The sequence below is a fragment of the Bactrocera neohumeralis genome, chromosome 6 (genome assembly GCF_024586455.1).
Source record: "Bactrocera neohumeralis isolate Rockhampton chromosome 6, APGP_CSIRO_Bneo_wtdbg2-racon-allhic-juicebox.fasta_v2, whole genome shotgun sequence".
Classification (NCBI taxonomy): domain Eukaryota; kingdom Metazoa; phylum Arthropoda; class Insecta; order Diptera; family Tephritidae; genus Bactrocera; species Bactrocera neohumeralis.
Window position 1 is genome coordinate 45,926,557 of NC_065923.1, and position 22,996 is coordinate 45,949,552.

The following is a 22,996-nucleotide window of genomic DNA, read 5'->3' on the forward strand; positions in this document are numbered from 1 at the left end:
ACTTGGACGAAGTAAAAAAAACTGAAAATTGGATTTTTGGTCGACATTTTTACAAAAAAACTAAAATTTCAGTGAACAATTCTCGACATTTTTTTTTTCAAATAGTTGTAATCGAAAAAAAACTTCCTTCTCCAAGTCATTGGGAATTGTATCTCAAAGACCTGTTGAAAATTTTATGAAGATCGGTTGAGTAGTTCTCGAGGAACCTTGCCAACCGACTTCAAAAACACAGTTTTGAGAAAACCGTGTTTAAAGACGGCGCACTTAGCCTAGCTGGCCTCGAGCGCACAAGTTCTCAAGGCTGCATCTGTATCGAAACTATTACTCGGATCAAATTGAAAATTTGGGACAATATTCTAGAGGTGTTGTAGAATTTAATTAGACAATAAAAAAAATCCATAATCCATATTAAACCCATAAACCCATGTAACCCCTTAATACTATTAGAAATAAAGTAAATTTTTTAAATATATAGTAACACTCTAATTAATAGAACTGGATTAACCTGCAATAAACACACAATTATAATTTGTCAACAGCTTTTGCTGCATACCCACGGTTGCAATTAAGCGCATTCATGCAAATGCTCAGGCTTTTGCAACGTCTAAATTATGACACTACAGAAATTAATCGTTTTATCTTGGTGCAATATACTTGTCCCAGTGCGCCGGTTCACAACAATTTGTGTGCACATTATTAGCTTTTGTTTAAATTATTGCCACATCTAGTTGTAAAATAATTAACTAATGATGCCTGAACATCCCAAAGCATTACTTATACATATGTATGTGTGTATTATAATTATTTTTGTGTAAGGGGCGCACAGATACTTTTTCTTATGGGTAGCTGGAACTTTACAAATATGTGTACAAAAAATATTGAAATATGGAATTTTTCTTTTATGGATCAATTTTTATTCATTAAAATCACCCAATTATTATAAATTTTATTAAACTCAAGTAATATATTAAAATTTTCCCTTGCAGATCATACGTAAAGAGCGTTCGCTTATTATCCAGGCAACGAATTGTGTGGAGGAGCGTGAATGGGTCGATTTGTTGCACAAGATCTGCCTTACCAATTCCATCCGCATGCAGTATTTCCATCCGTCCGCCTTTGTGAACGGCATTTACAGTTGTTGTTCGCGTTCGGACGAGAACGCGCCCGGCTGTCGCACTGTCTCCGCCGAAGCGATCAATTACTTTCAAATGGATCTTGTCACCTCACTCGATCCTGCGCTCGATCTACAACGCATACACACATTAATTATGTCACATATGACACAATTGGTGGCACCGCTTGATCCCATTGCCTTTCATCATTTGCAGCAGGGCCACAATCCACTTGCGCCCACCGCTTTGGCGTTGCAACAACAATCGCCAGCCGCTTATGTGGAATTTAAAAACACAATCGAACAACTGCGCAAAGTGGCATACGCCATCGATCGCGATCATCGCAACTACAAAGCTGGCATAGCGCGTGAGCTGAAATACGGTAGTCGACAGGCGCCGATTGGTGATGACAACTATTTGCATATGATGCATGCGGCCGGTCACTTCAATTTACAGCAACATCAGCAGCAGCAGCAGCATCAACAACAACAACACCAGCAGCACCAACAACAAGTCGTATTGCACACACAGCAGCCAGAGCAGCAGCAACAACAACCGCAAGTTTTGCCACAAATGCAACACGTGCGCGCATATCCGTACCAGCTAAAATAGCTGATGCAATGGAAAATGTGGCGCGTGGCACCGACTTTTCAGTGTTAGTAAATAGGAGTATGTAGTTTTAATATACCTATGAGTAGTAGAAGATAGACAAGAAGCGCTTCGCTTGGGACGTTATGTACCTAAACACTTGAAAAGCAATAGGTACTTACTTACCAAACAAATATATTTATGTAAAATGGCAGCTATAAGTGGGCATGACGCTCATTTCTTTATTTCTTTTTTTACCTATGAAACTCAATTCGTAATGCGTCTGATAATCGTTATAGTATGCTGATTTGGACAGAAGCCCACAAAGGTGTGCTGTTACAAGTTATACCGTATAACTTAACCACTTCCCAGAAATGTAACATAAATATCAAGCAACCAATACTACAAGCAAAAGTTCAAATTCTGTATAAAAAAATTATGTTCTAAATATTTTTATTATATATATATATACATATTTACGTAAATCTATTTAACAAATACTTACTTTGTACGAATTATTATTAATATACTAAAATATTCGCATTCGTATACGCATGCGTATGTACGTGTGAGACTATTTATTTTATACAACGCTATTATATAAATATATACCTACTTATTATTATATAATTGTATACAAATTTTAAGTGAAATTAGGCAAGAATATGCAACTGCGAGCGTTAGTTCTAAATTAAACGCTTTGTAGTCTGTTTGTAGATATACTTATATATATAGAAATATTTACATAAGCTTGTACTACTTATACGAGTACGTAGTATATAACTGGATTTATTTATAAACATTAAATTAGAAACTCTGGCTTAACATTCACTTTGCACCTCAATTCACAGAGGTCATAGTTGAAACGGATAAGAAATGAACTCCAATTTACTGCATTATATGCAATGCTCCAAGCTAAAAAAAAAAATTTGTTCTGAAAAAAGGCTTTTGTATAATAACTGTTGAACTAGGAGAAAGCGATAACTGTAATGTAACTATTAGTTATTGAAATTATACAAGTCCTTTATACATGCGTGTAGGGAAATTGTATAACAGACCAGAATTAATTAATTATAAACTAACTTAATGAAGTTAAAAAAGAACAGCACTAAACACTGCAACAACTCAACACATAATATTCTGCAAATAAGCTTTACTTTTCAGTGTTTATTTTCAAACAAAAAGAAGAATAAATGTTGAAAGAATTTTTATACAACTCTGTTATACTATAGAATTTGAATTATAAAAAATGTATTGTAAAATAATTATTGAAAATATTTGTTATTTATTTCCAACGTATCTAAATTATTACCTACTTCATTATTCAATGTTACTTGTTTAAATTATGAAAATATCTACAGTATATGTTAACACCATGAATTGTCATAAATTGTTATTGGTCAGCATAAACGTTTCCATTATATTGTATATACATATATTTTATACAGAGGCATTTAGTTATATGTTTAAAGACTGAATGGTTGCAAAAGTCAATGCACATTATAAAAAGGTAAAAAGAAAGTAAAAAAAAATGTGAATGCTTATTTGCAGAAAGTAATCCGTATGTGGAATAGCAACAGGTTTCTACAACTTTTCCGCACATTTCATATAACACTTAATTTTTAATACTGATCATACATCCAAACAAACTCATTTCATTTACATACATACATACCTTTGAACGAAAAAAATTAACATATGTATAACTTATTAATTTGTCGCTTACTTGAATTTAAAATTAAAGTACAGTTAACTTGTTGCTGTTCATTGTACTTCCAATGAAAAAGAATACGTAGCTTCTAGTAAGTTTTCTTCACTTTATTAAGGTCCTTTGAAAAACACTGTCTTCCCATTTGTGTCTTCGCATTGTAATTTTTTAATTTTCCGTACAACGTTTTTTTTTTGTGCTTTTACCGTTTTCATTCGTACTAAAGCATTCCATTCATGCTGCATACTTCCGTTTTCGTTGAATACAAACTTACATAGTTGAGGAGTTACATTTATGCATATTTAATTTTATTCAATTGTAAATTTTGATTTCGCTTAATTATTTTTAAGATTGTATATATGTACGTTAATGTAAAACCTACAAAGTAAAAAATCATCAATGTCGCATTTATTATTAACAAGGACAACGATTACATACACACACAAACATACATGCATACGAATACTGCATAATTAATATAAGAAAAGAGCGCCATAAATTAGCGTTTATAACATATAATTGTATTTAAATGAATACTTAAGCATTTCTCGATTAATCATTTGTTCGTTTCATGAAAAAACTTTAGCATTAAGTTACGCGTTTATTATTTAATTATTTGAATTAGTTAATTTTTGTCTAATTACTTTCAGTTCATGTAAATTATTACCGAATTAGCAAGTTTTGCTTTTTACTATTACAATTATAATTATAATTAAATATCCCTTATTATTATTATATTATTGAAGTAACGTTTTGTATTAATTTAAAATATGTCTAAGTTTGTAATCGGTACAAAATTTTTTTTTTATTAAAGAAACTTCCAACTTGGCATTTATGACTAGTAAGAACGAAAACACGTTTTGTTTTATTTTCAAAATAAATCATTACTAAGACTATTAAAGTGCATTTGGCTTACATCCCCAGGCCTTACTTTATATACAAATTACTTATTCTGAAAGATGAGCTGTTTTCCTCAAATTTTTATGTAAATGAATCATTGTGATTCCATCTTATATGAAAAAATCCGCCAATTATATAAGGTTGTGTTTCTTGAGAGCGTGCTTCTTCTTACCAAAATATTTTACACTTTTTTTTGTGTTTTTCCTATTAATTCCTCGTGCATATATTAATGATTTTGTGTGTTTCACAATCTATTCATATTAGTTACCACTCTAAAGCACACATTTTTATTGGCTGGCAAGTTTAAAAAATGTATTTTGGAATCACACCTAACAGCAACCTTATATAATTGCATCATGAATACACAACATCTTGTAAAATGTAAATTTAAACCCCACATACCTACATACATAGTATAAACATAATAAAAAGCAATTTCTGAGTGGTAATCGTTATAGAGAATTAGAAAAAGTTTACGTGGGCTCTCGTAGTTTTTACATGTAAGCCTCCCTTTACAAAAAAATAATGCATAGCAAAAAATTAGTGAAAATTTGCAAAACAATCGATACAAAATGCAAACTATTTCTAAAAGTAGCTGCAAGAAATTAGATTTATTGATGAAAATAAATGCATAAAATGTGTCTGAACTGTTTATTTGCTAAAACGTTCGAAGGTGAGTTACAGTTTCGTTCTTTCCAGTGTTAATATGACATAAAAGATATTCATCGCAGAAGCGCAGTGAAAACAAATTTACTTTCTTAAGTGGAAGAGGATCGATTACCCAAAGGACAGCATTTCCAATCTCATCAGTGTTTTTGACTTTACAATAGGCCTTTATAATAATAATAATCTACTTTGCAATAGACCTTAGTAAATATTCGATTTAAATTATTCCTCCGATATACAATTCTCTTCCAAAAATCGTGATATCGGTTCGTTAAACCGCATATAATGATTTCCGCAACTAATTATAAGATGGGCGAGATTGTCGATTTTATGAGGCGGAATGGTATACCGATAACTGTGGTCCAAGAATCAATGTGAACAACCGCTGAGATCTTCTGAGTCGTGTACCATAGATAACTCGTGTACATTTCAACGTTTTACTTGAAGATAGCGAGCGAGATGATTTTTGACACTATAGACCTTTAAATGATCGTAATGAGAAGGAGATGGCGGAACATATGTATAAACTATTCGCAAATCCACACTATGAATGCCCAGAATTGTGTACACTTATAGCAGATCGATATTAACATCGGTTAAGGGACGAAATGGGTAGAACACCTAAAGTCATGTTACTTGTCCGTCATTGTGAGTAAACTTTGAACTACAGTCAAATCACGAGAAGAGACGCTGACCGGGTTGATAATAACTTTGATGGTCACACCTCTACTGATCCGAAAAAGTACGTGAGCTACTTTGACCAACCATCCTATGAGAGGAGAAACCTATTAGCGTTGAACTTGTCTTTGACACAGTCAATCACACAACGTTACTGGAAAATGTTGAATCATTTATGGAAATATCATTCCGTTCGGTTCGTTAATTATATGGTATTGGCTTATACTTATCATTTTTCGCCCTAACCACCAATTATAATAAAAATGTATAATGAATAGAAAATCCAGTACACAATTACCCATTTTAGCGGAATCAAATCAATATCTGTAAGAATATTGCTCTTTTTCCTGTTCCTAAAATCATCGGATATAACTGCTTCCAAATGCGGTCAAAGGCGTAGCACCGCCTTCTTTTAACTGAAATTCTCTATCTAGCTGGAGCAACTCGACTAACTTTAACTATATTTGGAGCTTCACGATGTTCTGACACCTTGATAATTAAGTTTGAAAAGGGACAAAAGAGGAAACCTCATCTATTTTAAATTCCATATGTCCGGAAATGGTCGAAATCGGACCAGAACTTTCCAGCGACCATCGGCCACACAGAACAGAATATCAAATATCAATACATAAATACAAGACATATCCATTACAAACCTTAAAATTACATGAACTTTAATTGTTAATATTAAGGACGGGGCCACGGCATATGAATACGCTTATGCACCCCATGTCATTAAAATAGTAGAAAACCAAAAATGCTCCAGAATAAAGAAATATGTATAAATTTCCCGATTAAGTCCATACTGCAGATAAATATATTTCAAACTTAACGCACTTTACAATACAATTGGTTCAGTGATATGCTGAGTTTAACGCTTTTTAAACATACATACCAGTAAACGTCAAATGTCAAGCTTTTGTCAAAGAAAATTGTTTTCGACTTTTGCTTTTGGCAAAACAAAAGAAAACTGCCAGACACATTCAGTTCGCTCGTCGATTCTTATCAAATTTTCTCTGAAAATGATTGTGTAAATCGGACAAAATATGGCTTGGAATTATTTATAAAAAAAGAAACATTATTATAAGTGTCTTATGCTGTATAGTTTAATTATTATTTTAGAAACAACAGTAGCGGAAAAGTGAGCAAAAAAAAACAATATCAACAATGTGTCCAGTGTCAACCGCCCCCACTAAAAGTAAATGAGTGACTTGTACACAAAAAGAAGGCAAAGGCAAATTCATCGGTGCAATAGATTTGTTCTATCAATTGAGCCTGCCATTGCGTTGCACCATAATACCCCATTTTCGCATGCTCTGCTGTGATAATGAAAATGTGTAAAGCTAATTGAATCAGTATCTGAAAATAATAGCATTTGCAATACACACTCACATATACAGTGCAAACCAAAGTGCAGCGCTATATAGTGCCAGTGACCTGGAAAACGTAACAACATAAACTTGGCAATCGCATAAATATGGAGTTTGCCGATCTCATAAAAACGCCAAAGCTGGACGGAGTATTCTTACACGACCATCTACATGCAACAGTTGAGGGAACGCTCTGTATCACCGGTCATCATCTGCTGTTGAGCGCCAGACAGGAGAATAGCCAAGAGCTATGGGTAAGTGGCTGGTCAATATGTACATATGTATGTATATGTAGGCACACAAGTCCGTTGGGCAGGCATTGACGTGGAAACATGATGGGAGCGTGTCAATTTTTTCGCTATGTATCTTAACACCATTTCCTCCTTGTACCTAACATATTTAATTAGTTCAGCCAGGCATATTGTTTGCTTTAAAATTAGCATTTACCATGTCAACATATTTGACTGAGCAAAACAAACATGCTTACATACTGCCTACATCTTATACATATGTATATGTATGTATAGTTATATTTATTACTTTTGTTCATTCACAGTTACTGCACAAAAATATCGACTGTGTGGAGAAAAAACCATTTATGGTGCAAAACATGGTGATGGGCGGCATCATAACACTGAAGTGCAAGGATTTACGCATCATTTCACTAGAGATTAAATATGCTAAAGAATATTTTAATGTAGCGGCGTCGTTGGAGGCACTCAGTTCGTTACACAATCCTGAACTCGAATATCCATTTTTCTATCGACCAATGTATACCATACTTGAGGACGGATTCACTATGTTCCGGTAAATACAAATCATGAGTAGATTTCATGACTTTCTTTTCATATAAGTGCATATCCTTTGCTTGTTACAGCCCCGAACTAGAATTTGCGAAACTAATTTCCGGGGCTGCCAGCAATCTACACAATGGTAATGAAAATTGTGGTATCGGCGGCGGAGCGGTAACTGGTGCTGTTGGGGGTTGTGAATGGCGTATCACCACAGTCAATAAGGATTTTAGTGTGTGTCCAACGTATGGCACTGCACTTATTGTGCCTAAATCTATTACAGATGAACAAATTGTGCAATCAGCTGCATTCAGAGATGGCGGTCGATTTCCGGTGCTCAGCTATCGGCATGAAAATGGGGTGAGTGGAGTGGAGTAAGTAATTATTGATGCGAGTAAACAAGAAGACATTCCATCTCAGCTCGACAGTTTATCGTCAACGGCAATATATGAAGTTGCCTATGAACATATAACATTGCCTTAATTAAAATAATCTACGTAATATTTCCTCATGAATGCAGTTGTAGAGAAATTCTGCATATGTCTATGTGTTGTGCCTTTACATACATTTATTATGTACAATGAAGTGACGATTTAATCTACTGTTTTCAAACCGCTAACCGATAAAAAATATTTATTTACTTTTATTTTGTCGTATTTGCAGGCTACGCTAATGCGCAGCTCACAGCCCGTTTCCATACAAGGTATTAAACGTTGTCGTGCGGACGAAGCGATACTGAACGTTGTGCTGGGACGCAGTAAAAAGGGGTTTATTGTTGACACTTGGGGGAAGGGTAAATCCAACACCGAAACCGATCAACATTACTCACAATGGAAGAAAGTGAATCGCGCTATTGGCAATGTGTCGGCGCCTTCAGCAATTTTGGATAGTTACACCAAACTTATCGAAGGTAGGTATTAACACATTTTCAAAGCTGATATCTTTATTTGATATAATTTATTTTATTACAGCATGCAATGATATTACATGTTCCGCGGACAAATGGCTGTCACGCCTAGAAGCAAGCGGCTGGTTAAGTCTCGTACTGAATTCACTGAATGCTGCCTGTGTAGTTGCACAATGCCTAGACCAGGAAGGCAGTCCGGTGCTGGTGCATGGTTCTAAAGGTTTGGACTCCACACTAATTGTAACGTCACTGGTGCAGATAATACTTAATCCTGATTGCCGCACAGTACGCGGGTAATGCCTGCCATTTTACTAACTGAAATTTCTCTCATACAAACTTCTTTTTCTTTAATTAGCATACAAGCTTTAATTGAACGGGAATGGATACAGGCCGGTCATCCTTTTGCATCACGTCATCGCTATGGCTGTTATACGCCCGCACAGAATCGGCCGAAAAACTCTGGTGCCTCCTTTGTGTTATTTCTCGATTGTATATACCAGCTATATACACAATTCCCCTGCAGTTTCGAATTTAGCTTGCAAATGCTAATTTTACTTTATGAGCATAGTTATTTCTCGCAATATGGTACATTTTTGTGTGATTCCGAACGTGAACGTCATGAGTTGGGCGTGCATACGCGCACCACTAGTTTGTGGTCTTACTTAAATCGACCCGATGTGCTGAAAAATATGCTGAATCCATTGTACGAACCCAATTCGAGTGTAATTTGGCCAAGCGTGGCACCGATCTCATTGGAATTGTGGAGCGGTAATGTTAACAAATGCACTAAAAGTTACTTACAGATATTTATAAATTCTTTACTATCGGAAATTCTAGAGCTCTATCTGCGCTGGACAATCGAACAGAAGAATAGCACCAAAACTATGCAACAAATACAAGAACTGGTCACACAGGAAAAGGAATTACGCGCGAAAGTACGATCGCAATTACTTTTCGAGTATATTTATAATTTTAAAATTCTTACGTAACTACTTTTCACAGGCAATACGGTTACGCAAGCAAGCTTCAGATCTGAGCAATGAAATGGAGGATCTTATGATATCCGATTGATCAGCGCAACCGCTGGAAACCAAAAATACTGCAACCGCCACAAGAGCTTGTGGTCATCACCAGTTAACATAGAGCAAGTGAACATTTACAATAAGGAAAGATAAACTAGTTTTCGAAATATGCAGTTCAAATTTTTAACTTTGCTCTCTAAGTGTCTCTCTTTAAAAATATAATATGGTAATGCGAATAGTCTTCAGGCACTGCATCGCGTCACAGCGGTGTGTTGTATACTTGAAAATTGAGTCAATTTTTGGCGCATTTTTATTGTAATTTAATATAAGTTAATACTTAAGCTAATAATAAATGAAAATCAAAAATTTTATTCCGTTTTGGAGGAATATTGAAAGAGAACAATAAAAGTATGTTGGTTTAGCATAAATGTACATACATATGTACATCTACGAATATATTTAATAAAAGCCAATTTATTTCGAAAATGTTGAAGCAATGTGAAAAAGACAGACGCACTGAACTAATGCAAAACTTTGAAAAGTGGACAGACATACGATTTTTTAGTATTTTATTAATATTTATTTAAACTAAAGTTAACCGTTGCGATAGTAATTTGATAAACGATGAAGTAATAAATGTAAATAAGATAACATTTGAGTTTAATAAATAAATAATAAGAAAACATAATTTCTGTGACTAAGCTCTATTTTGATCTCTTGCATTTTTCCTCTGACGTTTCGTTTATCGAATTACTACTGCGCTTCAATTATAAAAAAATCAAACTTCATACTTTTTATGATCTTTGAGTAAGACCAACAATCTTAAATGTTTGCCTTCTATTTAATATGTAACGGAAACTACAAATTTCTGCAAAAATCTGCAACTATGAAAATGAAGATAGAGCTTTTTTGCAACAACTATACGCAAGCGTATTTATATTTGCTGTGATGGCAGAAAAAGCAGAAAGAGTGCGCGATAGAATAGTATTTCAAAAGTATTACAAGCTTGCTTATTCAAGTCTATTATTACGCGAAGTCTTTTATAAGAAAACAAAAATACCATTTAGATAGTCCTGAAGTCTCAATAAAAGTTTTAATGTAATTTAATATCATGTAGACTGAGTTTGTTGTTTTCGAATCAATTTAATGCGCTACTTTTTTTGTACAAATAAATAAATAACAGGAAGTACGTGTATGAGAGCAATTGTAAAACGCATCTTGCCTTCAAATACAACATGCATTGGAACTCCAAATCAAATTTCTACAAAAAAAAAACTTATTTTAAATGGCAACACAATTTCAATTACGCATCTTGTCGGCTTTTAGTTCGCTCTTGTAAACAATTTATTTTCTATTACAAATTTTTCCTTGATTTTACTATGGTTGAAAAATTGTACAAAATGGTTATTTAACACAAAATTCTGTAATGCTTTAAGATTGTAGTTAACATTACAAGACAAAATTGGAATCAAGCAAAAAAAACATTACAAAAATAGAAATCAGCACTTAATATAAACCAACCTTTGGTTGGGTTGAGCTATGTTTGTTTTTTGTTTGCTATTTTTTGTAAAGATTACAAAACTTGATTGCATAAAAATATTTATGTCTAAATAATATAAGTTTCCGAGTGCAAATGCGACGTACTTCCATTGGATAGTATTCATAAAATATATCCGTTTAATTACCGGCATCATCCTCCAGGAAGAAGAATTGACCGGAACGTTTTTGTTCGGTATCCTGCATGTGAAAAATATATATAATATCAATATTTATATACATATGCATAAGCTTTTGAGTGCATTTAAAAATAATTTGTGTACCTTAACCGAGTTGTTTTTGTTAATGCGTGGCCTGAAGTTGTTGGGATCGCGGCGGAAAGTAATACCTAAGAGTTCCAGGAATCTATTCATGCCATTCAACAAGGATTGCGGTGAGAAAGCAGTAGTTTTCACTGAGGGTTGACCTTCGAGCACAATAACGCGATCCGCCAGATAAGTAGCCATGATGAAATCGTGCTCCACCACAAAGCCCGTGCGTTTCGCATGCAGAATGAATCTATGAAAATATACAATAACAATTATCCGAAAGTAGCACAAAAAATAAATATTTTGTTTACCTCTTAATGACCTTAGCCGCTACTAAACGCTGTTCAGAGTCTAGATAGGCGGACGGTTCATCAATTAGATATACATCAGCTGGTTTTCCCAGACACAAAACTAAAGCAACACGTTGCAATTCACCACCAGACAAATTCTGTACTTCTTGATCCATGATTTCCTCGATTTTCATAGGTTTCATAACGTCCGCAATAAATTGAGGATGCACGTAGGCGTCACGAATTTTGTCGTGCAACAAATGACGCACCAAATTTTGGAACTTTGGTGAAATTTTCTGTGGCTTGTACGAAATATTCAAGACTGGCAAATCGACCTCTTCATCTGGTTGTAAATTACCAGCCAACATTCTAATAAATGTGGTCTTGCCGGTACCATTTTCTCCCAAAAGCACAAGAATCTCTGAATCACTGAAATGACCTTGCTCCACGGTCAGTTCAAATTTACCCAATGTCTTCTTCATTGCAGGGTATACATAATGATTCATACGTTTAATTTCCTCTTCCGTAGCCGATTCAGATACCTAAAATTTAACAAGTATTTTTCAATTTATTTATTACGGCAAATTAAAGTCCGTTACCTTAAAAGTTAACGATTCAGTGCGGAAACGCATGTTCTCGGTGGGCACAAATCCGTCCAGGAAAATGTTAATGCCTTCACGCACTGAGAAAGGCATAGTAACCACACCATAAACACCGGGTACACCGTAAAGACAGCAAATGAAATCAGAGAGATAATCCAGGACTGACAAATCGTGCTCCACCACAATAATGAACCTGCAATAAGTATTTTACATCATTATAGGCAATTAAAGCATTTATAATTGTTTTTTATTTTTATACTTTGTTGGGTGCAATAAATGTCTGATTGTTAAAGCAGCGTTTAGACGTTGTTTGACATCCAAATAAGATGACGGTTCATCAAACATGAAAATATCGCCATCCTGGATGCACACCATAGCAATGGCAAAGCGTTGCAGTTCTCCTCCCGATAACTGTGCTATATCGCGGTCTCGTATATGCAGCAAATCCAGCATTTGACAAATTTCATGCTGATTTTTGCGCTCATCTTTTTTATCGAGTAATTCCGCGACTGCACCGCGGACCGCTTTAGGTATCTGATCAACATACTGCGGTTTCACCAGCGCTTTTAAATTGTCTTCTAATATTTTAGTGAAATAATTCTGCAATTCTGAACCACGGAAATACGCCAGAATTTCAGTCCAGTCTGGTGGATCACTGTATCTTCCCAGGTTAGGTTTTTGTTTGCCTGCGAGTATCTTTAAAGCAGTCGATTTACCAATACCGTTTTGACCAACCAATCCGAGCACTTCACCAGGTCGTGGGATTGGCAGACGATGGAGTTTGAAGGAATTCTTGCCGTAACGATGAGTTGTATGCTTCTCCAAATTGCTGGGTATATTAATGATAGTTATGGCCTCAAATGGACATTTCTATAACAAATAAAAATTGTGATAAATTTTGCAAAACTTAGTAATAAATAATTTTACCTTAACACAAATACCGCAACCGATGCAAAGTTCTTCTGAAAGAGATGCTATCTTGGATGTAGGCGTGACTTCAATGCAAAGCTTTCCCATACGCACTACAGGACATGATTTCTTGCACTCCTGACGGCAACGCTTGGGTTTGCATTTATCATCGCTAACTATAGCAATACGCGTTTGTTTATCTGTTTCCTCGTGCTCTTTCCTACGCGACATGCTAAAAAAATGAGAAATATGCAATAATTATAAGACTTTTTAAAGTGGAAACGTGTTTTCTTTTTGTTATAAATGCACATTGACAACGAAGCAATCTACTCTCACTACTTATGCCCTTCCCCGCACCAACTATATGGACAACTATGCATACACGCGTATTTACAAGTCAGCCTGGTTGGCATTGCATTTACAATAGACAATCATGGTCAACTAAGGCACCCAAAATATAACCTCAATTTGCTTCATTCTAAATGGATCAAAAATTTTTCGTATAACCCACACACAAATTCTCTAATTTTTAATTTAATTAATCAGTTAATGAATTTTATAAAATAATTAGGTGCAATACCTTAAAGATTAAAAAATTTACTAAATACGGCGAACTAAACACCTCGCCAAGAAAATTTCAAAAGGGAATGTCAAAACGCAAACGTCATTAAAGAAAACTGCCTTACCTACATATTTTGATTGAAAGCAGGGGAGAACGTTTATTATACTCTGTTGATAGCAGCGTAGTTTTAAATAAACCAATATAATAAAATATTTTTAAAAATTAAAAACTAACTTTTTGTTATTAACTGCACTGATATTAAAATGATTTCATTGTAATTACGTTTTTAATACTTTTTAAAATAACACTCAGTTTTGCGTAATAAATTAGAAAAAAAGGTCTCCACACAAAGCTTCCTTATATGAGACATTTGTTTTAAGGTGGTGTCAAAAATCGATGACGTTTTGACATTTGACATTACAGTTCGTAGTTGTATTTCGTTTTTTACCATTCGAACCAAAATTAACACGTCTTAATATTGTTATTATAATTAAAAATGGTCGAAGAAACCCCTATAGCTGAAAATGTTGAGAAAACTGAAACGGAGCAGGCTCCTCCGCCACCGGAACCCACCAAAATATTCACTGTAGAAAGTAAGATGAGAAAACTGCATTCATTCAGGCACTACCCTTAACCTAGAAATGCAAAATGCATTTTAATTCTTGCCAATACTTTCTCTCATTTGTTGTGTAAAATATATACGTTTCCGTTTTGTAGTTCTACATATGGTGAAAGATGCTCAACAACAACATGGTTTGAGGCATGGTGACTATCAACGTTACCGTGGTTATTGCACTCGTCGTATTCGTCGTCTCAGGAAAACCTTAAAGTACCCTCAGGGCGACAAGCGTCACTTCAAACGGAAAGATGTGACGTTAGCTCAACTGACTGGAAAACGAGCAGATGAACGCTTCATACATATTCCATTGATAAGCGCCGAACGTGCATGGTCGTATGCAATGCAGCTAAAACAAGAAGCTAACACGGAGCCAAGAAAGCGTTTCCATTTGATTAACAAGCTACGTAGGGCATGTTTCTATGCTTTACAATTACAAGAGCTTTGTAATGTAAGTTTATTTATTTTTATATTTCTTTCAAACATTCTTTCATGTACTTTTTTTTCTTAAAGTCTGAAGCATTTGATGCGCGCACCAAGCTGGAATGTGAAGCTTATGTTGCTTGGATGCACGGTACCCTACACTTTGAATTGCAATTGTGGGGTTCTGCTTTAGAGCATTTGAAACGAGCTCAAGTAGTTTACGAAAATCTTGCCAAGGCGTTGCCTGAGGATGAACAAGAACTTTACCGTGCTAAAGTGAACGAATTCACGCCCAATCTTCGTTATTGTGCTTATAATATTGGTGGTGGTGGTGGCACCAATAAAATTGATGATTTGCTTGAATTGCGTGCACAAGGATTATTGGAAAACCTGGATCTATTGGTTAGTCAAACAAAAATGGAGAGTAGCGAAGGTCTGCAAACCATCGAATGGCGCAGTCGCAAGGTTACTGTACGTCCAGAAAAAGTTCGTCTATTTTTGCTCAGTATACAAGAAGTCGATAAGTCGTTAGAGAAGACTACTAAAGTAGACTCAAAAATCGAATTGATTGAACGTATTTTGATGGATTGCAAAGATGCCATACAAGCAGTTAAAGAAGAAATCAAACAAGATCCGAAATTGCGCTCGCTAACCACTGGACAGACTGTGACTGGGGTACAATATTTATTAGCATATTTATCATACATACGGCACAGTCGTACTTTGCAAAGAAATCTCTGTCTTGTAGAGCAGGTAAGAATTTCAAAAAGGTAATTAAAAAAATTAATTTTCACCTCTTTTATTTATGTCTAGGCGAAATCTAACTTCGATGATCCAAATCAAAAGTCACAAGTTGTTGGCGACGGCAAGCGGGTACGCTCACAGGATCTCGCACGTTTATTCGAGATTATTTTGCAAAACGTCTCTGAAATGTTACAAATCCAAGGGATGGAAGACGACGCTGCCTACAAAGACGAAATGGAAAATTTGGCTCTGACATTTAAAGCATTCCGTTGTTATTACATCGCACTAACTCTAATTGATATGAAAAAGTGGAAAGAAGCAGTTGCTCTTTACGAACGTTCTTCGAAATATGCCAACGAAGCACTGAGCGGTAAAGTCAGTGATGAATTCAATTTAACTGATGAATTGAAGAAACTTGTCTCGACCATTGACGGTTGCAAATTTTCGGCGCATGCATATAGTGTGCTTGAAAATGATACCTCCGAGGATTCGGTTTCTACATCCAAGTCTCAAAAATCGACAAAACCATTATACGAGCGATTGTCACAGTACAAGGAAGACCAGTCTTTGCACACTAAAACGCCAAATGTGTTCAAGATGACACCCGAAATGGAGGCAATACCATGCAAACCACTCTTCTTCGATTTAGCAATTGGTCATATTGAACTACCATCGCTGGATGATAAATTGCAGTCGCCAGGCAACAAAGGCGCATCGATTTCCGGTTTTGTCAAGGGATTCTTGGGCTGGGGTGGAAAGAAATGAGGTGCCTGCGGGGTAACAACATTTAATAATGCTACGAACATCATTAACCATCTATTTAGTTAATTACAAAAATGAATGAAAAATTTCATGCTTGTCCAAGCTGTTAGTGAAATTGCAATCAGAAGAAAATTTCAGAACAAACTTATAATTGAGAAATGCATTTCGTGTATGCTGAAACAAGCTAATTGGACAATTAATTTTGAGTGCCGGTAATTGTTTTTTTTTTTATAAATTGTTTTTTATTTTGATTTTGATTCTTTTTCGGAATCAATCAAACCATAAACTTTTTTAAAGTGGATTGTGAAATAAAACATTGGTTCTTATATATATACACAGTATATTTAAAAAAATATATGTATTTTAGTAATTTTGGTAATCGCTTTCAGAACCAAAGAGCAAATAACGCTAATCACACACCTTTGTCAGCTACTTAAAGTATACAATTGTTGCTAAATTTAACTAAACTATTTTTCTAACCAAGTACCAAAGTAGCCGTTTTGATGAAACTCTAGCGCTAGATCTTTTATTCTGGAATGGTACTCGTCGGTTAATTTTTGTGTAACTTTTATTTCGTTGGCATTTGGTACGGCTTCACTGATGACATCTAAATTTGGTATATTATTAGGATCAAATGTAACTGCAGGCAATACCCACATGGATACTGCTAAACCGTACAGAGCATGTGCAGTAAATTCTTTAGTAATATTTTCCAGTGAAAAGGTCTCTCGTATTGACTCTAAATGCTCACGAGAAACTAAAAGTTGTTCCAAACGATTGTGCAGAGCGCTACGGTAGGTTTCCAACAAACGATTCGTATGCGCATCACGAAGTTCGCGTTTCGTGCTGGTGAACATAAAATGAAGGATATCGAAAATGAACGAAGTATAACGCATTGCCTGAAAAATATATAAATAAGTATTGCAGCAAGCATATCCACATAATGGTAACAACGTTTCACCTGTAGATCAAAGAATTTAACCGCTTTCGGAGCTTGGCATGCGTTGTCATCTTCCATGTTGGATTTAAACATGATGTTGTTGACATATAAATCACCATGACACATTACACTAACACAATCGCTGGCATTTTTAATACTATACATTATTTTCTGATACAATTCAGCTTTCAGTTGCTCTATCATACAAATGGAATCGGAAAGGCTGCCATCAACGTTTGATTCGCGTAAACTCTTCAACGATTCTTCTATTGAGGATGTGAGTAAATTCCCGTAAAAACTTTCCGCCTCCGCACAATACACAATTTCATTAACTTTGCCATACCGCTCACGAAAATTGCTGTCGTCCAAATGCTTAGCCGCTATAGATGTAGCATGTAACTTGGCGAGTTCCTAAAATGAAGGAGGAAGAAGTTTTTGTATAATTTTGTAAAGTTACGTTTCTACACGTGTATATGTATATCTTGCCTTCATCACTATTTCACAATGATAAAGATCGAACGGCACCAAACGATTTGACATGCGATAGCCGAGCTGCTTCAGATCCTCCAACGCTATCAGCTCGCCTTTCTTATCCGTGCCGGCATAATAGCACTGCGGAAATACTGTGTCTCCATTGATGAAATATTTTTCTAGGGCTGGTATCACATGAGTGTAGGCATTTATTTCGTTGTAAAATGCTTCATCACAGCGAAACAGAAGCCGGCGCGATTGACTTAAAATTTGCCTTTTGACTATGAAACTAAAACACTGTGCACCTGAAACAATATTTTTGTATTTAATGGATTTCTAAAGTAATATAAAACAATTAGCAATAATTAAAAATTTCAATATAATGAAAATAAAATTCTTAAATGACTAACTTAAGAAACACTACCTTTAGAGAACCAATAGGTGCGCTTGGAAGGCTTAGGCACAACATTTTAGTTTGTGACTGATATCTTAAGTTACAAATTTTCACCACTGAGGATAAGAGCTTATTTGTTCGTTTCAAATAATTATGCGTTATTAAAGAAGTTATAAATTGATTGTTCAAAAATATATGTCTACCTGTATATAAAGACAACGTGCACATTGATGCACAGCTGATTTTTGTTTACATGTTTTCAAGAAATAAAAATAAAACAGCGGTGAAACGAATGATGTGTATAAATTCTATAAAGTTAGTGCATCACACATACATATACATATATTTATATGTACATATATGAAAAACAAATAAAATTGTTGTTTGCGTGAATGACCTTCGTGAGCGAGATTAGAAAACAAATTGGAGAGTATTCGTATAAGAAAGAGATGCGATGAGTGTGCTTTGAAAGCGAGAAGATTATTCTGTTTGCATTGAGCGGATTCTACGATGGGGGCGTTTGAGTACCAGTCTAATGCTTTCATTTCGATTTTCATGTGTGTGTGAGGTATTTGCGTTAGCGCAGACAAAAAGCGACTTGACGTTGCGCAAGGTCATTGCGAAAAATGCAAATTGTCGTCTAGAAGCTATGTACATATATACAATGTACATATTTACGTGCATTCATATATGTATGTATGTAAACATTCTATTTCATAAAAAATATTTCATTCATTGCATAGGTGAAAATAAATATTCATACATACATACAAATAAGGAAAGGCTACTCATTAAATATTATTTTTTATTTGTACATATCCTCACCTGAAATGCAAAATAACGTATCATCAAAAAATTCGAAATTGAGTGTCTTATTGATTATGATTCACTACTTCAAATTACAAACATAATATTACATACATATGTCCAACATTTTCAGGTTCTGCGCTCAGATGTAAACCAGTTTTAACCAATATTAAAAAATTTTTTCACTCATGTTTCATTTTATGTCGTGTGTAATTCATGCCACTGTAAATTTCCGAAAATGTTGTTTCGTTATTTTGCATTTCAGGTGACGATATGTATGTATGTACATATTTTGACTGCAAACCCAAAATTCGTTATTCTACGAAATTGTGAATCGATTGTAATTAATTATTAGGCCGAAAATCATTATATACGAGTACATACATACATACATGTGTGGTTACCATATATTTAGGTTAGGGAAGATATAGACCGCAGATTCCGTCAATATTTAGTACCAAACCGTAATATTGGGAATGTATGTATGTACATGGTTAATATCAGATTCTAGCCATTTCAACACTAGATTGAAATGCTGAAAAGATTCCAACATACATATGTATGTATATGTAGATATGTATGTACGCATGTATGTATATGATTTTTATAGCTTTAAAAATTTCTTTGATATGTACTACACCTATGATGGGGCTGAGCTCCGATCACTTTTTTAAAATGTTGAAACCACTGATGTCCTTCCTTACTGTGACCCCTGAACCAAATTGTGGTTTAACAACGTGATCTGTTACGTAGTTATTCAAACTTTCTTTCAACAAACGGTATTTTGTGTTCTTGACAATGGTTGATCTTTCCAATCTGCAATTCCAATATCCTTAAAGTCTCACGGAAAATGTGTACCAAATTTCAACAAGATATTTCAGTTTTTAAATTTTCACTCAAACAACCAATCGCTGATCAAAACTATGTACACTATGAGCAACAGATTGCGAGAGTAAAAAGAAGAAATGTATGGAAAATATAATTTACAACAAAATTTTTTTCTTTTTAAACTTTCTAGCGGCCATTATCCGCAGCCACGACGGTGACTACTCTGACTACACAGAATTTCATTCCGATAAATATAAAATAATCATACAAGTAATGTAATTTTTTATTAATTCGGAATGGTTGCAAAGTAGGCAAGTGAAGGCAGTCTAATTTAATGCAACGGTAATATATTATGTATGAGTAAGTGTGCATTGTAGTGCAATTAAAAACTGTATATTTTCATTATGGCATGCAAATAATGGCGCTTATCTTTACATAAATTCTTAGAATTAAATTAGAAAAATTACTGATTAGAAAGAATTTATAATGTCGTCAGTTCGTTTCAACTATTTTATTGAAATTTGTGAAATTTAGTCAAGATAAACTTGATTTCATAATGAACATGGTGGAAAAAACACGTGATGCTGGAAAGAATAAAAATCCTTTAGCTTGACCTACGTAGAACGTTTAAGGTGTAGTAGTAGACGTACATATATTAAGTTTATTTAACATAAAGCAAAAAATCAACTATAAATACAGATACAATTTTATTCGTTATATGGGGGCTAGAGATAAACATTAACCATTTTGTGTATCCAACCACACAGGTGCATACAAGTTTACATAAACATACATACATATGTATATCTGCTTGAAGTGGCAAAGGAGCACATGTTCCAAGCTTCATTAACATTCTCAATTTTTACTCAGTCTATCGCTTGCTGAGATAGAAGGATTAGACGGGCATTCGGAAGAAAATTTTTCTGGTCATCATTGCTTTTTCAAAGTTCCTAGATATTTTTGGAACTAACTTACTGATAAGTAAAATAATATCTGCTTTGTTTATAGCATCAATTGAATATTTTTAAGATAATTGATTTCGGGTTGTTAGAATTATAATCATTCGGTTGTGGCCATCCATAAGCATATTTGTAGAATGAAAAAGTCTCCTAAGTCCATACCGTGGGAGGTAGGCAATACAAAATTACGGCTCAGTTATGTTAAAACAACTTATTGCGGCTTCAGTTATGAGATATCTTGGCCCGGAAGATTAGTTTTGAAAAATTTTCAATTATTTTACATTGTGAGAGAGAGTCTTGCCGCATAAATTCTTTAAGGGCTTACATGGGTTTCACAAAATCGATTTTTTTTATTATTTTATTTTATTTTAAATTCTACAATACCTCTAGAATATTGTCCTAAATTTTCAAGTTGATCTGAGTAATAGTTTCGGAGATACAACCTTGAGAACTTATAGGCTCGAAGCCAGTTAGTCTCCGCTTTTAAACGCGTTTTTCTAGAAACTCTGTTTTTGAAGTCGGTTGGCAAGATTTCTCGAGAGCTACTCAACAGATCTTCATGAAATTTTACACAGGTCTTTGAGATACCATTCTTAAAGATTTGTACGAAGAATTTTCTATCGATTACAACGCGAAATTTTCACTGAAATTTTAATTTTTTTTTAAAAGGGTCTGCCAAAAATCCAATTTTCAATTTTTTTCCTTTGTCCAAGTTCTAACACGTATTTTACCACTTTTGATTGTCCTGTAAAGAGTTATCCTGCCAAAACGAGTCGCAAAAAATAGTGCCGCAATGGCCGAATGGCCGAGCGTAAAATATTTTTTTCCAAAAGTTAGAGAAATACTTTTTAATAATGAATATTTGTAACAATAAAAATTCTAAAAAATATTTAATTGTTCATATGAAAAAAAATTGTTGAAAAAAGACTGTTTTTTACACGAGGAAACCCATGCAACCACTTAAATGCTTTTGAGCAACTTTGTAATATTATTAATATAAAACTAATTTGTTTGCTTAAGATGTATTAACTAAAAATCATACATATGGTTTTTAAGAACGCTGTACTAATTTCATTAAAATTCACACTACTTGAGTCATAACTGCACACTTGGCATGTCCTTACAAACAAAAAGAGTATTTTTTATCACCTTTGCGCTCCGTCACGCCGCCGTCAAATTCATGCGTGCTCACTTCTATACGTTTAACTACCGACATGTAATTGTCGCCCAGACCACTGCCAGCCGAGCAACGCCAATATTTAACTTCAAAAGGAATCACTTTTCTTAAAGGCACATAGTTGCACAAAGTTTCCACGTCCTCACCGTATTCATCGACTCCGTCCATTTTCGTACACACGTTTGCACATAAATTTCGCCGGAAGTTCAACGAAGGAGTAGTTTATTGAAAGTCGAACCGTTACAAAAGACGCACGACACGTTCTTTGGCTTTCCACCAACTGTTAGTGTGGAAATCGAATTGCTCCGCAGCTTTTACTGCCGTTAAAAAGGTGATAAGTCGTTGATTTCCGCAAAGCGCAGCGAAATACACAAACACATGCACATGCATGCACATATGGGCGCATTCACGCGAACTGCTGCACTTTTCAAAATCTAGCTGAGCTCATAGTTTTCAGGCAACTTAATTGCAAAATAAAAAAAAAAAAAACGACAACAAAAGCAAAAAAATCACAAAAACTATGAGAAAATTCGTACGACGCTTTTCACTCATTTACGGGGCAAGCGAAATATGCACATACATACATACATATGTACATATGGCAAGTGCGTTCTTCATCACTGGTATTCACATGTGTTGGCATGTGCCAAACTAAGCGTGCCACCGTTACTTTCGATAGTAACCCGGTGACATAATTTTTCGCTACACTTGGGTTTACCAACAACAACTCATTTTAATTTTTTATTTAATTATGCTGTGACACAACTAAAACAACAAACGCTGCACTTATTCGTGACGGTGTAAATTCAACGGTAAAGCAGAAAAGAAATGCACTAAAAATCTATAAACATTCTGTTTGAGCCAAACGTCGAGTGAGAACTAAATTCTCAAGCGCCGGATGCATGTGCGGCAAACTCGTGCAATGATGCCGTTGCAGGCACTGCATTAGGCAATAACTGTAAGTG

General features: G+C 34.7%; 5 protein-coding genes across 5 annotated transcripts in view; 3 read left to right on the forward strand and 2 right to left on the reverse strand.

Moving 5' to 3' along the window:
- The window catches only part of LOC126761158 (GTPase-activating protein), a 36,097-nt gene extending 31,148 nt beyond the window's left edge, over nt 1–4,949 (forward strand). The window contains exon 6 of the mRNA XM_050477114.1: nt 987–4,949. Within this exon, the coding sequence (XP_050333071.1) occupies nt 987–1,724 (738 nt within the window). The 3' untranslated portion in view covers nt 1,725–4,949. The remainder of the gene's footprint in view (nt 1–986) is intronic.
- Nucleotides 4,950–6,621: 1,672 nt separating this feature from the next.
- LOC126761059 (myotubularin-related protein 9) lies at nt 6,622–10,854 on the forward strand. The gene is made up of 8 exons (XM_050476966.1): nt 6,622–7,276; nt 7,579–7,829; nt 7,900–8,173; nt 8,477–8,723; nt 8,785–9,013; nt 9,076–9,488; nt 9,558–9,655; nt 9,723–10,854. Exons 1-8 carry the CDS (start codon nt 7,130–7,132, stop codon nt 9,789–9,791), a joined length of 1,728 nt encoding a protein of 575 aa, XP_050332923.1. The 5' UTR covers nt 6,622–7,129; the 3' UTR covers nt 9,792–10,854.
- Nucleotides 10,855–11,045: 191 nt separating this feature from the next.
- On the reverse strand, nt 11,046–14,021 carry LOC126761057 (protein Pixie). Its single transcript, XM_050476965.1, has 7 exons — nt 13,929–14,021; nt 13,367–13,580; nt 12,699–13,309; nt 12,437–12,632; nt 11,859–12,379; nt 11,563–11,797; nt 11,046–11,479 (listed from the first exon to the last, which is right to left on the reverse strand). Exons 2-7 carry the CDS (start codon nt 13,577–13,579, stop codon nt 11,420–11,422), a joined length of 1,836 nt encoding a protein of 611 aa, XP_050332922.1. The 5' UTR covers nt 13,580; nt 13,929–14,021; the 3' UTR covers nt 11,046–11,419.
- Nucleotides 14,022–14,322: 301 nt separating this feature from the next.
- Nucleotides 14,323–16,796, forward strand: LOC126761603 (signal recognition particle subunit SRP68). Its single transcript, XM_050477923.1, has 4 exons — nt 14,323–14,503; nt 14,628–14,977; nt 15,040–15,702; nt 15,763–16,796. The coding sequence occupies exons 1-4, from the start codon at nt 14,407–14,409 to the stop codon at nt 16,456–16,458; spliced, it is 1,806 nt and encodes a 601-aa protein (XP_050333880.1). The 5' UTR covers nt 14,323–14,406; the 3' UTR covers nt 16,459–16,796.
- On the reverse strand, nt 16,776–22,944 carry LOC126761605 (uncharacterized). The gene is made up of 4 exons (XM_050477925.1): nt 22,004–22,944; nt 17,882–18,171; nt 17,417–17,806; nt 16,776–17,354 (listed from the first exon to the last, which is right to left on the reverse strand). The coding sequence occupies exons 1-4, from the start codon at nt 22,197–22,199 to the stop codon at nt 16,923–16,925; spliced, it is 1,308 nt and encodes a 435-aa protein (XP_050333882.1). The 5' UTR covers nt 22,200–22,944; the 3' UTR covers nt 16,776–16,922.
- Between the last annotated feature and the right edge of the window lie 52 nt (nt 22,945–22,996).